This window comes from Gekko japonicus, unplaced genomic scaffold, assembly GCF_001447785.1.
Source record: "Gekko japonicus isolate JY-2015 unplaced genomic scaffold, Gekko_japonicus_V1.1 scaffold1097, whole genome shotgun sequence".
In the NCBI taxonomy this organism is placed as follows: domain Eukaryota; kingdom Metazoa; phylum Chordata; class Lepidosauria; order Squamata; family Gekkonidae; genus Gekko; species Gekko japonicus.
The window spans coordinates 280,053-295,009 of NW_015162513.1; the positions used below are offsets into that span (position 1 = coordinate 280,053).

The 14,957-nt window shown below is 43.9% G+C and overlaps 1 protein-coding gene across 1 annotated transcript in view; it reads left to right on the top strand.

Moving 5' to 3' along the window:
- CRB1 (crumbs family member 1, photoreceptor morphogenesis associated) overlaps positions 1-14,957 on the top strand; it is a 139,389-nt gene that overhangs the window by 79,038 nt on the left and 45,394 nt on the right. The window contains exon 6 of the mRNA XM_015406181.1: positions 6,167-7,120. Coding sequence (XP_015261667.1) covers positions 6,167-7,120 — 954 coding nt within the window. The remainder of the gene's footprint in view (positions 1-6,166; positions 7,121-14,957) is intronic.

Sequence of the window (14,957 nt, forward strand, 5' to 3'; positions counted from 1 at the left end):
ACGACAACTGAGGGGTGACATGATTGAGGTTTATAAGATTATGCATGGGAAAGAGCAGGTAGAGAAAGAGGTACTTTTCTCCCTTTCTCACAATACAAGAACTCGTGGGCACTCCATGAAATTGCTGAGCAGTCGGGTTAGAACGGATAAAAGGAAGTACTTTCTTCACCCAAAGAGTGATTAACACTTGGAATTCACTACCACAGGAAGTGGTGGCGGCTACGAGCATGGACGGCTTCAAAAGGGAATTAGATAAGCATATGGAGCAGAGGTCCATCAGTGGCTATTAGCCACAAGGTATAGATAGGGACTCTGGGGCAAGTGATGCTCTGTCTTCCTTGGTGCTTGGGGGGGTCAACAGTGGGAGGGCTTCTAATGTCCTGGCCCCACTGGTGGACCTCCTGATGGCACTGGTATTTCTGGCCACTGTGTGATACAGAGTGTTGGACTGGATGGACCATTGGCCTCATCCAACATTGGCATCTCTTATGTTCTTATGTTCTTATATATAAGGGACAGATTCTAGTTTGAATAGTACCTAAGAGTTGCTTGTTTGTCTTTGTTCTGCTCTTCTTCTTAGCGTCTTTCCGCACAGTTTTTCCCCTTGATTTTGTATTATTCACTGTGTGATCACTTGTTGGACTTGTACCCCACTGCTTACCACCCTCCACTGTGAAAACTTCCCATTGATACTCACTCTCTGTTTCCTGTGAATTAACCAGTTTTTAATCCACAAGAGGACTTGTCCCCTTATCCCACGACTGCTAAGTTTACTTAGGAGCCTTTGATTGAGGAACTTTATCAGAAGCATTCTGGAAATCTAGGTAAACAACATCTATTGGGTCACCCTTGTCTACATGGTTGTTTACTCCCTCAAAGAACTCTAACAGATTATTGAGACAAAATATTGCCTTACAGAGTCCAGGATGATTTTTCCTGAATAGCTTTTGTTCATCAATGTGCCTACTAATTCTATATTTAATAAAGGATTCCACCAACTTACCCGATATCGATGTTAGACTTACTGGTCTGTAATTTCCCAGATCTCCTCTGGAATCTTTTTTAAAGATGGGAGTTACATTAGCTACCTTCGTTCTCAGGAATGGAGATAGATTTTAATGATAGAAGGCATATTTTTGTCAGGAGAACCACAAGTTCACAAATGAGTTCTTTCAGAACTTTTGGATGTATACCATCTGGGCCTAGTGAGTTGTCAGTTTTTAATTTGTCCATCAGTCGTGGGACCTCCTCTCTTGTCACCTCAATCTTTCAACACCCCTCCCAAAATTGGTGGTTCTGGAGTGGACAAGTACCTCCCATCTTCCACAGTGAAGACAGAGGCAAAAAATGCATTCAGCTTCTTGCCCTTTTTCCTGTCATCCTTTAGTAATCCTTCTATCCCTTTATCATCCAAGGGCCCCACTGCCTCCCTGGCTGGTTTTCTGCCACTAATGTATTATAAGAATTTTTTATTGTTGGCCTTTATTCTTTTTTTGCAATATGTTCCTCATAGTCCCTTTTGGGGGGGCCTGGCAACCAATGGGAGATGGGGAAGGTGAGGACGTACGGTGGGGAGACATGATTGGCATCCCCTGGCATGATGACATCATTTCCAATGCAACCCAGAAGTGATGTCATCATGCTGGGGGGATATTTCAGCATTAACCCCAAACTCTCTGATTTAACCACAGAGTTTGAGGCAAATGCTAGAGCATCACCCAACATGATGACCCCAGCATGGTGTAATGCTTCAGAGCAGCGGACTGTAATCTGGAGAAATGGGTTTGATTCCCCACTCCTCCACATGCAGCCTGCTGGTTGACCCTGGGCCAGTCACAGTTCTCTCAGAACTCTCTCAACCCCACCTAGCTCATAAGCTGTCTGTTGTGGGGAGAGGAAGGGAATGTGATTATAAGCCACCTTGACACTCCTTAAGGTGGAGAAAAAAGGTAAAGGTACAGGTTCCCTTGCTTGAAAGCCAGTCAAGTCCGACTCTAGGGTTGCGGTGCTCATCTCCGTTTCAAAGCCCTTAGCCAGCGCTGTCCGAAGACGTTTCCGTGGTCATGTGGCCGGCGTGACTAAACACCAAGGCGCACGGGACGCTGTTACCTTCCCACCGAAGTGGTACCTATTTATCTACTTGCAATTTCTTGCTTTCGAACTGCTAGGTTGGCAGGAGCTGGAACTAGAGATGGGAGCTCACTCCATCATGCGGCAACTCAGGTCTCGAACTGCTGAACTACCGACCTTCCACAGCCTGCAGTTCAGCGTCTTAACCACTTGAGCCACCGCAGCTCCTTAAGGTGGAGAAAAGCGGGGTATAAAAACCTACTCTTCTGGGTCACGCTGGAAGTGGCATCATGCTGGGAGTGCTGGTCACACACTCCTGTTTCCCCTGCCATTTTCTTCCTGCCATCCAGCTGAGCAGCAGCAGACAGAGGTTGCAGAGGGCAGGAGGTCTTCAGCTGCCAGGTGGCAACCTTAATTCATGGAACTGACCAAAGCCAGACAGAACTGCAACTGTAGTAAAGAGCAAAACTGGTTGAGATGAGTGAAAGAGCTGGCTGGCTCTACCCCTTAGAATTTCTCTAGTTGAATTGTTTTTGTTCTTCCATGCGATGGTTGTATTTTGGTTTCTTAAATGGTTTTCCTACCAAGTCAGCTGTTTAGAAAGAGCAAAGAAAAACTCACAGTGACTTCGTATTAACCTTGCATTAACAAATGTATTTCACTCCATAGCACGTTTTGTTTCTTTAATCCCTAATTGCAAGGCATGCTGCTTAATTTAAAAGGTGAAAAAGCAGAGGATTTACAAACAAACACGCTCCTTGGAACCGCTTCCCCTCAGACATATTTTTAACGCGCAATGTTAATATTTTTTAACATAGTAGGCGCCATTCATTGCTGCCTTGCAGCTCAAGCAAGTCATTTGCACCTGTGGGAAATGAATACAAAGTGGGCAAAATAATGTTTCCTTCCTGACTTGGGAACACTTTGCAGCTGTTTTGCACTCCTGTCCTCGGGGTAAGTGACTAGACAAGGTGCAAGGAGATGGCAAATCAGCCCCAGAATGCCACTGCCCTGCAAACAACAGCTGGAGATAATAGCTCATTCACGTTCGCAAGGCCTAGGGGAGGAACAGTTATCTACCCACTCTACAGCCTTTACAGTAAGGGTCCCTACCTGGTAATGGCCTTTCTGAGGACCGCAGGAAGGCCCCTGTGCTATGGGTTTCTTAGGCTCTGTATTGGTTTCTTAGGGATTACTTAACGGGCATTTCTTTGAAAGTTCTTAAATGGCCTAGCCTTGAGATTATGGCTGAGAATGGGTCTGTGGTTAAGTGGCAAGAGAGTGAGATACTGGTTGGTTGTTCTCATACTTGCATCACAGCTTGTGCAAGCTTGATTTCCTGAAACTGACAGCTTGCTTCGAAGAATCCAAAGAGTCAAGCCTTAAGGGTTGACTTCACAGTTGCAAGCATTCCCTCTGCACTGGTTTTCCCCCTTCGGTTTATTTATTTTTGTACTCTCTATGCATTCTGCATCTACAAGCAAAACCCACATTTTTTTAGCTAACTGGCTTTTTTAGTTAACTCCCTCCCTCCGTGATTCTGCAAAAAGAAAGGGAAGGGAGGGGGAAAATCCAGGCCCACACATGAAAGACTGACACATTTGGGAGCAGGGAATCCCCAAGTCCTTTATATTTACTGATTCCTTCTTATGCTGTCTCTGGCTTTTTAAAAGTTTGCCTGAGTCAGAGGAAATGTCCTCTTATGCCTTTGGAGAAGGAGGGAAAGAAAACAGAACAGGGAGGGAGGGTCAACCTAGAGAGAGAGAGAGGCGGAAATGGGGGAGGGGCACTGGGCAGTACTTAAATACCCACAGAAACAATTCAACTTTAGAAAGGATTAGTGATTTGAAAGCAGATGAGAACAAAGATTCGCTGCAAAGGGAGTTTTGATAGCTGTGGGGCAACAGTGTCCTGGAAGCGGTCTGAATGCAGATTCCTGTAAACAAAGACAGCCAGTTTGGTGTAGTGGTTAGGAGCACGGACTCTAATCTGGGAGAACTGGATTTGATTCCCCACTCCTCCACTTGCACCTGCTGGTGTGACCTTGGGTCAGTCATAAATGCTTTCAGAGCTGTTCTTTCAGGGGAGCTCTCTCAGCCCCACCTACCTTACCAGGTCTGTTGAGAGTCTCTCAGCACCACCTACCTCACAAGGTCTGTTGAGAGTAGGGGAAGGGAAAGGGATTGTAAGCTGCTCTGAGATTACTTTGGGTAGTGGAGCATGGGGTATATATCCAATCTCTTCTCAAATGCAGAAACAAGAGAAAGCCCCGAAACAAAGTGAAAGTGACAGCAAGAGGGAATGCAGAACGGAAGAATAGGATGTGTTCAGAGACCGAGGCAAAATATGGGTGCAGAAAGGGCCATAGTAAAGTTAGCTGAAAAAATTAAGAAGAAACTAGAGTTTGAAGATGGAAGAATGGCGCTTGGGATTTCTGCTCCTTAGTTTTTACATCAGTGTTCCTCTAACTATTAAGAGTCTAATTTCTGCCTCCACCCAAGACCCCTATTCCTGGGTGATTGGAGCCTGCTTCAGCTGTGGACTGGACACTGATCTACCACTTACTCTTGTTACAACAGGCATGAGGAACCATCAGAACAAATCAGAAGATTTTTCTAGGTTCCCTCTTCCCAAATCAGGTTGGGATGACTGAGCTGAATTTATCGCTCACCTGCATAATCCCATGTAGATCAGTGAGGGTACTCTGTCAGGGATCACTGAACCCATCCCTAGTTATTGGGAGTAAAGATTCCACTATTACAAGATAGTAACACTCCCTCTAATTTTCAGTCCATATTCCTCAGTTCAAGAACTTAAAGTGGAGTGTTGTCAAGATTCATGAAACCACAAGAAGGTAAAATGAGAAGTAGTTTAGCAAAGAAATGTAACTGAGGTAAATCACTATGGCATCTCAGTTTGTGCACACAGCACCATGGGATTTAGGAGAGCCCCAGTAATACCAACTGCATGTGCAATTCAACCAGTTCTATATATATTCTTTTTATAGTGCCTTGAGTGGACATGTGTTATAGAAACAGAATCAGTTATGGTGGTCCAGTGTAAAATAATTTTATCCTCTTTGTTCGCGGGGCCTCAAAATACACACAGGTGCCGTCGGCATCTTCCAGTCTTGATGTGATTTTTCTAAATTACTTTTTAGAAGATGTTGTTTTCTAATTGGCATTTGTTAGAAGAAGAAGAAGAAGAAGAGATTGAATTATACCCCGCCCTTCACTTGGAGTCTCAGAGCGGTTTACAACTCCTTTCCCTTCCCCTCCCCACAACAGACACCCTGTGAGGTGGGTGGGGCTGAGAGAACTCTGACACAAACTGCTCTTTTTCAAGGACAGCCGTGCCAGAGCTTGTGACTGACCCAAGTTCACATCAGCAGGTGCAAGTGGAGTGGGGAATCAAACCCGGTTCTCCCAGATTAGAGTCTGCACACTTAACCACTACACCAAACTGGCTCTGTTAGCTGCCCTGAGTGAATTTTAAAATAGGCAAGAGGTAAATAAAATTATAAACTAATTGGGCTGGGTCCAGTGACCCATCAGCTCAAGGAGCTCTGCCATATTCCCCTATTCCCCCCCCCCCCCCGTCCCTTTTGTTCCTGTGAAAGTTGATTCCTGGGATCACAGGATCCAGACAGATGAATAGCCATGCATGTGGGAGGCAGCTTTGAATTGGGAGAAGAGGACAAAACTGCCTCTTTCTTCTTTTCTTCAAGTACAGCTCTGCTGAAAGAAAGGGACAGTTTTCACTCCTTCTCCCTCCTACCTGTTTGGCTATTAGCATAAGTAGGTCCTGCAACCTGGCGGGGAGGGGGGGAGGAAAATGTGGCAAAGATCTACCACCAATGTCTGCTGACAGATCACTGGATCCAATGACAACATCAAGGACATTAGGATTATTAAGGTGGACAAAAACAGTCTGACATTAATGTTCAGCTATTCTATTTTATTCTGTTTCACCTGTTCTGTTTTACCTATTTAATGCTGCATGGTTAGTGGTGCCATATGCTTGTTCTGACGGGTAACTAAACTCTTCAATAAGGTCTGCACACAAAATCAGTGCCTTCTCCTCCAATTCCTTGCAGGTATTCACTGTGAAGAAGATATCAATGAATGTCACATGAATCCTTGCCAAAATGGAGGAACCTGTGAAAATTCACTTGGGAATTACACCTGCCATTGCCCACTTGGAGAACACGATGGAGTGTCTTATGGTGGCTGGAACTGTACAGAAGTCCTTGTTGGCTGTGTTCAGCATAAATGTCAAAATGAAGGACTGTGTATTCCTCATTTCACAAACGGGCAACACAGCTATACCTGCTTATGTTCATCTGGATTTACCGGAGTGCACTGTGAAACAATGACTACGTTGTCTTTTCAGGGAAATGGGTTTCTTCAGGTTAACAACATCACAGCCCCTACGGAGAACTATGTCTACAACATAAACCTTAGATTTCTGACTGTTCAGCCAACAGCATTTATATTTTGTCGAGGGGACAAAGACACATTTGTGAAGTTGGAGATACTGAATGGCTACTTACATTTATCCGTACAAGTCAATGACCAGTCAAAGGCCCTTTTGCACATAGCACGAAATGTCAGTGATGGTGAATGGCATTCAGTGGAGGTAACCATAGCAGGAGCTGTTACTCTTAAATTACTCGACAGCTCTTGTCCAGAATCATGTCCAAATAAAACCAGTGCTGCAATAGATAGCAGTCAGCTGATATTTGCTTTTCAGAGCACATTTTTGGGTGGTTTGCCAGTGGGAAACAGCAGCAATGACTCTCTGCTTAACATCTATAATATGCATTCTGCACCTTCATTTGTAGGCTGTCTTCAGGACATTGAAATAGACTTGAACATTGTTACTCCAGAGAACCTGTCATCTGAGTCATCTTTAAATGTCAAGGCAGGCTGCGCTAAAAAGGATTGGTGTGAACTCAACCCTTGTCAGAGCAGGGGGCGCTGCATCAACTTGTGGCTGAGTTACCAGTGTGATTGCTTCAGGCCCTACACTGGGCCAAACTGTGAAACAGGTAAGCAGAAGCCCCCAACCGCAGTGCTTTAATTTTCAACTGAGATGATACTCTATAACGTGAGTGGGTGGACTACTGTGTGCCACGGTCCAGCTGTGTAGCTACCAATGGAAAATCCTTCAGCAAAGATAGTGGCAACAAATTCACAGCACCTCTGGATTTTTGTATGAGCATGGCTGTACAAAATGGTGCACATGAACCATACCTCCATGAAGACTTACCATTGTGGCTTGCATATAGCTGCTATCTTTGTTGGGAGATTTGTTAGCGGTCAGGATTGGCTTTGAACTATTTTATTGCCCTAGGCTAGACCCTATCTCTCACACACGCATTACTTTTATGCAGATGTGAGGATACTGTCATTCCTTCTCAAGAATTATCCTGCTTTAATCCCCCTTTCTTACAAATGAATGGAGAAATGCTAATTTCACTCCAGTTTTGGAGAGGGAGGAAAAATACTCCTGGCACCTGAAACCATGGGTCTGGAAGGGCTGGTGTTTCTCTCGAGAGATTCTCCTTTTAGCCTGGGTCTCTGAATTTCTACTACCTCAGGCAATAGCCAGATCCATCATAGGCGGCAGCAGCGTATGGGTAAGTTATTATTCCCATCCTGCCCACCCCGAAGAACAACATAACTATGCCTCATGCAAACTGTAGATATCTGAAAGTTTTCAAATGTTTAATTCACTCCCATTTCTGACATTCATTCAGGATTTGGAAGTCCATTTCGGCTTCAAATATGAAATTTCACAGTTTGATCCTCTTGATTTCTACTAAATATAACACAAGTACAATTGTTCAAAATGCCTTTCAGTTTTATGAACTTTTCTACAATGTATATCTGGGAAAGATCTAGACATGAATAAAATAAGATAGGAGCTGAAATAAGAATCTTTACAGAAACTGTATTATTATATTGTACGAAGTCTTGCATGCATGGGTATTTGATGAGAAAATACAGAGAAAATTGTATTTCCTTCATCTCTCTCTCTCGAAACTTACAGGCTGATTTCCCACAAGATGCTGCTCCACGCTCACTCTTCCCTTTGCCCCGATCGTACATGTCAATTTCACACTATGTGCTGCGTGCCGGTATTTTGCCCCACAGCTTTGCCAAAAAACAGGATTGAGTAGACGTTGATCGGGACAAAGGGAAGAGCAAGCGTGGAGCAGCGGCTTGTGGGAAATCGGTCACACACTATACAGAAAAGACAGAGTGATCCAGTATTGATTCTATGCTTTCAAGCCTTTAAGTATGACAGCATTTAGTAGGAGCTGTGTCCATTGTTCCACATGGAAATAGGTCTGAGGTGATTATACCGATTGTTGGCAATGTCTCCCTAAAAGGGGGAAAAACAGTACAATCCCCCTGTGCTGCATCTCAGCCAAGTGGCCTTTGAGGTGCTCTTTCACAGGAATGTTTTCAAGTTCCCCCGGACACTGACATGAAATACAGTGGGTGGTTGCAACAAGAAAGCAGACCAAATGGCATGATCTTGAAGAAGAGCTGGTTTTTATATCACACTTTCCTCTGCCCTAAGGAGTCTCAAAGCAGCTTACAATCCCCTTCCTCTCCCCACAATAGACACCCTGTGAGGTAGGTGGGGCTGAGAGAGTGCTGTGAGGACTGTGACTGGCCCAGGGTCAACCAGCAGGCTTCAGGTGGAGGAGTGGGGAATCAAGCCTGGTTCTCCAGATTAGAGTCCACAGCTCTTAACCAGTACACCACCCTGGCTCTCTTGGCATGGTTAAAACTGGCCTAAGCCACATGGCAGCAAATAGCTTCCCATATTAGGAGGGCAGCAGTGTGATTTTTCTCTTGGAATAGCAATCCTGCTTCCAGTCTCATATCCCAGCATCTTCATTTTGCTAGCAATTTATGGCTGAATTAGCAGTATTATTGCTATAGGCCCTAGTTGCTAGCTGCTGCTGCTCTGAGCAGCAGCAGAATTTCTTTTTTTACCATTTAGATTTCTTCTGAGGCATGGTCATCTTTGGCTCGTATTTGCTTAACTAAGACAGCCAACATGTCATCTTCTTGACAGCAATAAAAAACATCCAATCATAACTATTTTATCATTTTACTTAAGCGCTGCCTTCCTCACAGTCTTTATTGCAGTAGGAGATAAGGTTGCAAACCTCATGGTGGAGCCTAGAGTTCTCCCAGGATTACAACTTATCTCCAGACTGTCAGTTTCCCCAAAAGTAATGGCAGCTTTAGAGGGTGGGCTCTGTGGCCATTACATCTCCCATTGAGCTCACCCCCTCCCCTCCCCTCCCCTCCCCAAACACCATCTCCAGGAGTTTTCCAAGTTGGGAGTTGGCAACCCTACCAGGAGACCAGTTGAAAAACCACACCAGGCCCTGTGGTTGCTCAATAGCATTCAGAAAGGTAAACAAGAAAGTAGTAGAGCCCTCCTCTCCTTCTAGCCTTTCATTCCAACAAAGAAGTGAAAAAGTAGTACTCCTTCCCCCTTTCCCCACCATCCCCATTGTCTGGGCCCATCAATGAAACTTCTGGCACCATTGCAAGCACTCAGTCTTGCCCATAAGATAGCCCTGCATTTTTTTTTTCTTTTTACCATAGCATGCTGTAATTGAGGTAGGGCAGACTTAAGCCCATTTCAGGGGGAGAATTTTTAAGCACATGATAGAATCCACATGATTTATTTATTTAAATATGTATACAGAAAAGTTTTTGATATGTTATGTCCAAAGTGGTATATAACAAAGTGGCAAAGCCATAGAATAAAAACAGTCAAATCAAAATAACAACTACAAAAAGCAAAAAGGACATCGGGAACCCTAAACCACAAATGTGCTACATAATGGCAGACACGACTGAATTTTTCCTGTACGACCAAGAGGAAGGGCTTCAAGTGCAGCATGGTGGTCAGAAGAGGGGAGCCGAGCCCCTCTCCCCATTGGCGGTACTCCTCCACCCCAGTGCATCTCCCAGCCTGATCTATTTCCTGATTTATGTCTCACCAAAACAACAATGGCTGAGGAGAAAAGCTTTTTGGTAGAAGAGTGTAAACAAGAGATTAGTTTGGCTCCCGTTTTATGCTTGCACATATGTACTTTACATTTTCCCCTTCCCACCCTGTTTTACAGGGGGCAAGTAGCAATGTGTCTGCCACTACCACATCAGTTGAAAACACAGGAGAGAATATAGTATTGTGCAAAATTAGCCAACAATGTCCTGAGAGAACTGAAATTTCTTAGCAAGCTACCAAATTTCTTAGCAGCCTACCAACATTTCCACAGATTTGAGTTCTTATTTTAAAGTGCTTAACTTTGGCTCAATTGTGCTCACAGTTCATATATAGAAATACCTGGTGGAGTTAAGATTCATCACAGTGAATCCAGGTAGGAAATGGAGGGGGAGTAAGGACATGAAAGGCCTTAACTCTTGGTTTAATCCAAAGCACCATATCCTTAGCAGATGTTAAATAACACAGTTGCAGTGAATTTAGTGGACTTACATGGATTTACACCAGCTGATATCTGGTCTAAGGGACTTACTGGAGATAATTGTTCAGAAAGCTTCAGCTCCAAAATGAAATTCAATTTTTAAAAAATTGAAATATTAAAAAAAATACTATATCATTTCGTATGCTGCCCTTTACAATATACACCTACCTTTTTACTATTATTATTACTATTGCAAAATGACATTGCTGGAGGCATAATTGTAGGAGACGGCTTTGAAGTTCAGCAGTAATTTATCCAAAGGGTTGAACTGCAACTTTGGAGGAGAGGACAACATCTGGTAAATATGTTTGCCTCTTTATATGAAGCAAAATTAAAACCATCCCACTCCAAGGAAGACTTATGCTTCCATTAGGACTGTTGCAAATGATTAGAAAGTATTTGAGACTTTTTTGTCCCCCTGCTGACCACAATATTTTACAATCCATGCAATTCATGGCACCCATTTTGATTCAACAATACTATTATGTGTTTGTAGAGCGAAATCCTTGGAACTGACTGATCCAGTGTCTTGCTCACAGGGACATTACAGTTTCTTTCCACACAAAATTCAAACTTGGTCCAAGACATCTGATTTCTTGGAAATGAAATGCCTTCCCTCTAAATGTGGGATATATACCTCAAAATTGTCATGGTACTTCCTCACAAGCCAGAAATCCAAACTTTGTACCCCAAGACACTATGGTTTCTGGGAGAGTATGAAAATATGACATCGGTACATCTCTCCCACAAAGTACGATATATTGTCACAAACAATCATTTCCCCCTCTCTTTCACACACACAAAGGTTTATCAACCAATTACTGATTGTCTGCTTAATCAATCATTTGCCATTTAATGGTTTAAACCATTACCAAATGTCATATTACCCAAACCTAAACACCAGTGACTGAAGGAAGTAAAAGATTGCTTCATATTCAGGTGTTGTTGTTTCTTTACTGCTGATTAGGGTTGCCAACCTCCAGGTGGTGGTTGAAGGTCTCCTGGGACCACAACTGATCTCGAGAGGACAGAGATCAGTTCACCTGGAGAAAATGGCTGCTTTGGACAGTGACTGCATGGCATTATACCCCACTGAGGTCCCTCCCCTTTCCAGACGCTGCCCTTCTCAAGCTCCACCCCCAAAATCACCAGGTATATCCCAAGGTGGAGCTGGCAACCCTACAGCTAACCCTAAACAGAAGGAAAAACACATTTTTAAATGTTCTGCATTATGTATTGCACTGACACATTGGACCACTAAATAAATAAATTTAAAATGCGGTGGCTCAAGTGGTTAAGACACTGAACTGCAGGCTGTGGAAGGTCAGTAGTTCAGCAGTTCGAGACCCGAGTGTGCCGCATGACGGAGTGAGCTCCCGTCTCTAGTTCCAGCTCCTGCCAACCTAGCCGTTCGAAAGCAAAAAATTGCAAGTAGATAAATAGGTACCACTTCGGTGGGAAGGCAACAGCGTTCCATGCGCCTTGGTGTTTAGTCATGCCGGCCACATGACCATGGAAACGTCTTCAGACAGCGCTGGCTCTTCGGCTTTGAAACGGAGATGAGCCCCGCAACCCTAGAGTCGGACTCGACTGGCTTTCGAGCAAGGGAACCTTTACCTTTAACAGTGAAATTCTATGCAGAGTTACTCCATTTGAAGCACATTCAAATCGGAGATCCAGTTGGACGCAGCAGTTAAGTGTGGTGAACTCTAATCTGGACAACCGGGTTCAATTCCACACTCCTCCACCTGACACCAGCTGGGTGACCTTGGAGTCAGTCACAGTTCTCTCAACCCCAAAGATAAACCTAAAGGTAAAGGTTTCCCTTGCTTGAAAACCAGTCGAATCTGACTCTATGGGGCGATGCTCATCTCCGTTTCCAAGCTGAAGAGCCAGCGATGTCCAAAGACGTTTCCATGGTCATGTGCCCAGCATGACTAAACGCCGAGGTGCACGGAATGCTGCTAGCTTCCCACCGAAACAGTATCTACTTGCAATTTCTTGCTTTCGAACTGCTAGTTTGGCAGGAGTTGGGGCCAGCGACAGGAGCTCACTCCATCACGCGGCACTAGGGTCTTGAACTGCTGAACTAGAGACCTTCCGGTCTGCAGTTCAGCATCTTAACCTCTGAGCCACCGCAGCCCTAAAACCACGGTTTAAAAAATAAACCTAGCTCGCCACAAAAAAGAGCTAGAGTTTCAGGCTGCCAGACAATCTTCGGATCTCCTGACTATACTACACCCACTGCCACACAATAATTAATTAATTAACACTGAAATCAATGGACTTAGATAGGAGTAACTTTACATACATAGCACAGTAGAACAACTGCTGAGTTCTTAACTTACAGGCCCACCTGTAAAAAATGGCCCTGACCCATCTATCAACCATAGCTTCCCTTGATTACCTATTAATTGAAATTTGCAGCCCTACTATGTAACTCTGTGTGTATATCTGTACATGCATACAAGCACACCTTGGGATGTTGCTGTTCTTTATGTTACGAGATAAAGAAAAGATGATAAGCAGTTGATAGCGGCAAGACATTTTCTCTATTCCCATGAAAGTAACCAGGCAAGCAACCGTGTTGATTTATTTTCATCATCCAGATGTAATGGCTCAAGAGGTTAATATTGACCAAGGTTATGCTAAATGCCCATCAAACCACAGACCAGATCCAATATTTCTTTTGAAGTCTCGTAATTGAAAACTGCTCAGCTCGCCAAGCTTCCTTTTTTGAAGGCTAACCTCGCTTCCTTTACCCTCTTTTCTAACGTTGCAAGTCTCCCTGCTACTTGCTGGCTTAGCTGTGTCATGAGCATTCTCTCCTCAACATGAAAAATGTCTTTCAAGTACTCCCCTAATAGAGAGAAGAAGTAGTTTAAAAAAACACACAAAACCTTTCATGCTTAAAACACTGGTTTCAGCACAGGGCAAAAGATTTATGTCTGTCTGCTATATTTTTTAACAAGCACATAAAGAATGGACGTTAAGATAATCTCATTCACAAAATTAAACCTTTTTTTCACGTTATTTATGAAATTGTGTATGCAGAAATAAGTCAGGGATTTATTTCCCCTATTAAATAAACTGAGCCAGATAGGAGGCAGACAACAGTTAGAGGGGCAGTCAGGGTTTCCACAAAGAGTGCCCCTGTTTTCATGGGTCCTATAACCTTTTATTAAAACAAAATGCTGCAGGCAAAAAGTTTGGCCTATGGAGGCTTCACCCCCATTTAAAAAATAAATAAAACAAAAGGGTGACTATAAAATTCCCTGAGACTGTTTTTTGGTTGGGGGGGGGGGTTGTTGCTTTTGTTTTCATTTTGTGTAAGAAACTTGCTTAATGCTGTTTGGTATATGAAAAAGGAGCACATTGAACAATTTAGTTTTGATTAGGCAGTTATGGCAGTCTTATTTACTAATTTAGATACATACACTCCCACCTCTATCCACAATGGGGAATCAAAGTGGCACACACCATTGGAGCCAGTTTGGTGTAGTGGTTAAGTGTGCGGACTCTAATCTGGGAGAACTGGGTTTGATTCCCCACTCCTCCACTTGCAGCTGCTGGATGACCTTGGGCAAGCCATAGTTTTGTCAGAGCTGTTCTCTCAGAGCTCTCTCAGCGCCACCTACCTCACAGGGTGTCTGTTGTGGAGAGGAAAAAGGGGAAAGGACTTTGTAAGCCACTCTGAGACTCCAAGTGAAGAGCAGGGTATAAATCCAATCTCTTCTACTTCTTCTCTCCTCTGTTTTCATCTCCTCAAGAACACCGGGAAGCAGGTTAGGCTGACTGTGTGTGACTGGCCTAAGGTTACCCAGGAGACTCCATGGCAGAGCAGGGATTTGAACCTAGGTCTCCCAGGTCCTAGTCTCACACTCTTCAGCCCACTGGCCGTCTGTATAGTCCGTTGATATGGTAACACGGTATGGAAGCTGCTTACATGTGATCCTGCCCCCTTCACACCAAATATTTTTAGACTATTTTATTTCCTACGAGCTGTCCATATATCGCTGTAGTGAAATGGAAGCTACTTCATGATCCAGCCCAATGAGGCACCAGTAATGGCTGTCAAGAAATTCTGCACTGGTTACATGAATGATGGGGCTCCTTCCCACATCAGTGCTGCCAAGGTTCAGGAAACCTGGAGGGATTAAAAGAGGCTGTAGTAGTACCGCTCTTAAAGAAGCCATTTTTGGATCCTACAGATCCTTCCAATTACCGCCCAGTCTTGAATCTGTCGTTTCTGCGTAAGGTAATTGAGAGAGCAATGGCAGAAAAGCTCTAGAACTTTCTGGAAGGCACATTGGTACTGGTAATTGAGAGAGTGATGGCAGAACAGCTCTAGAACTTTCTGAAA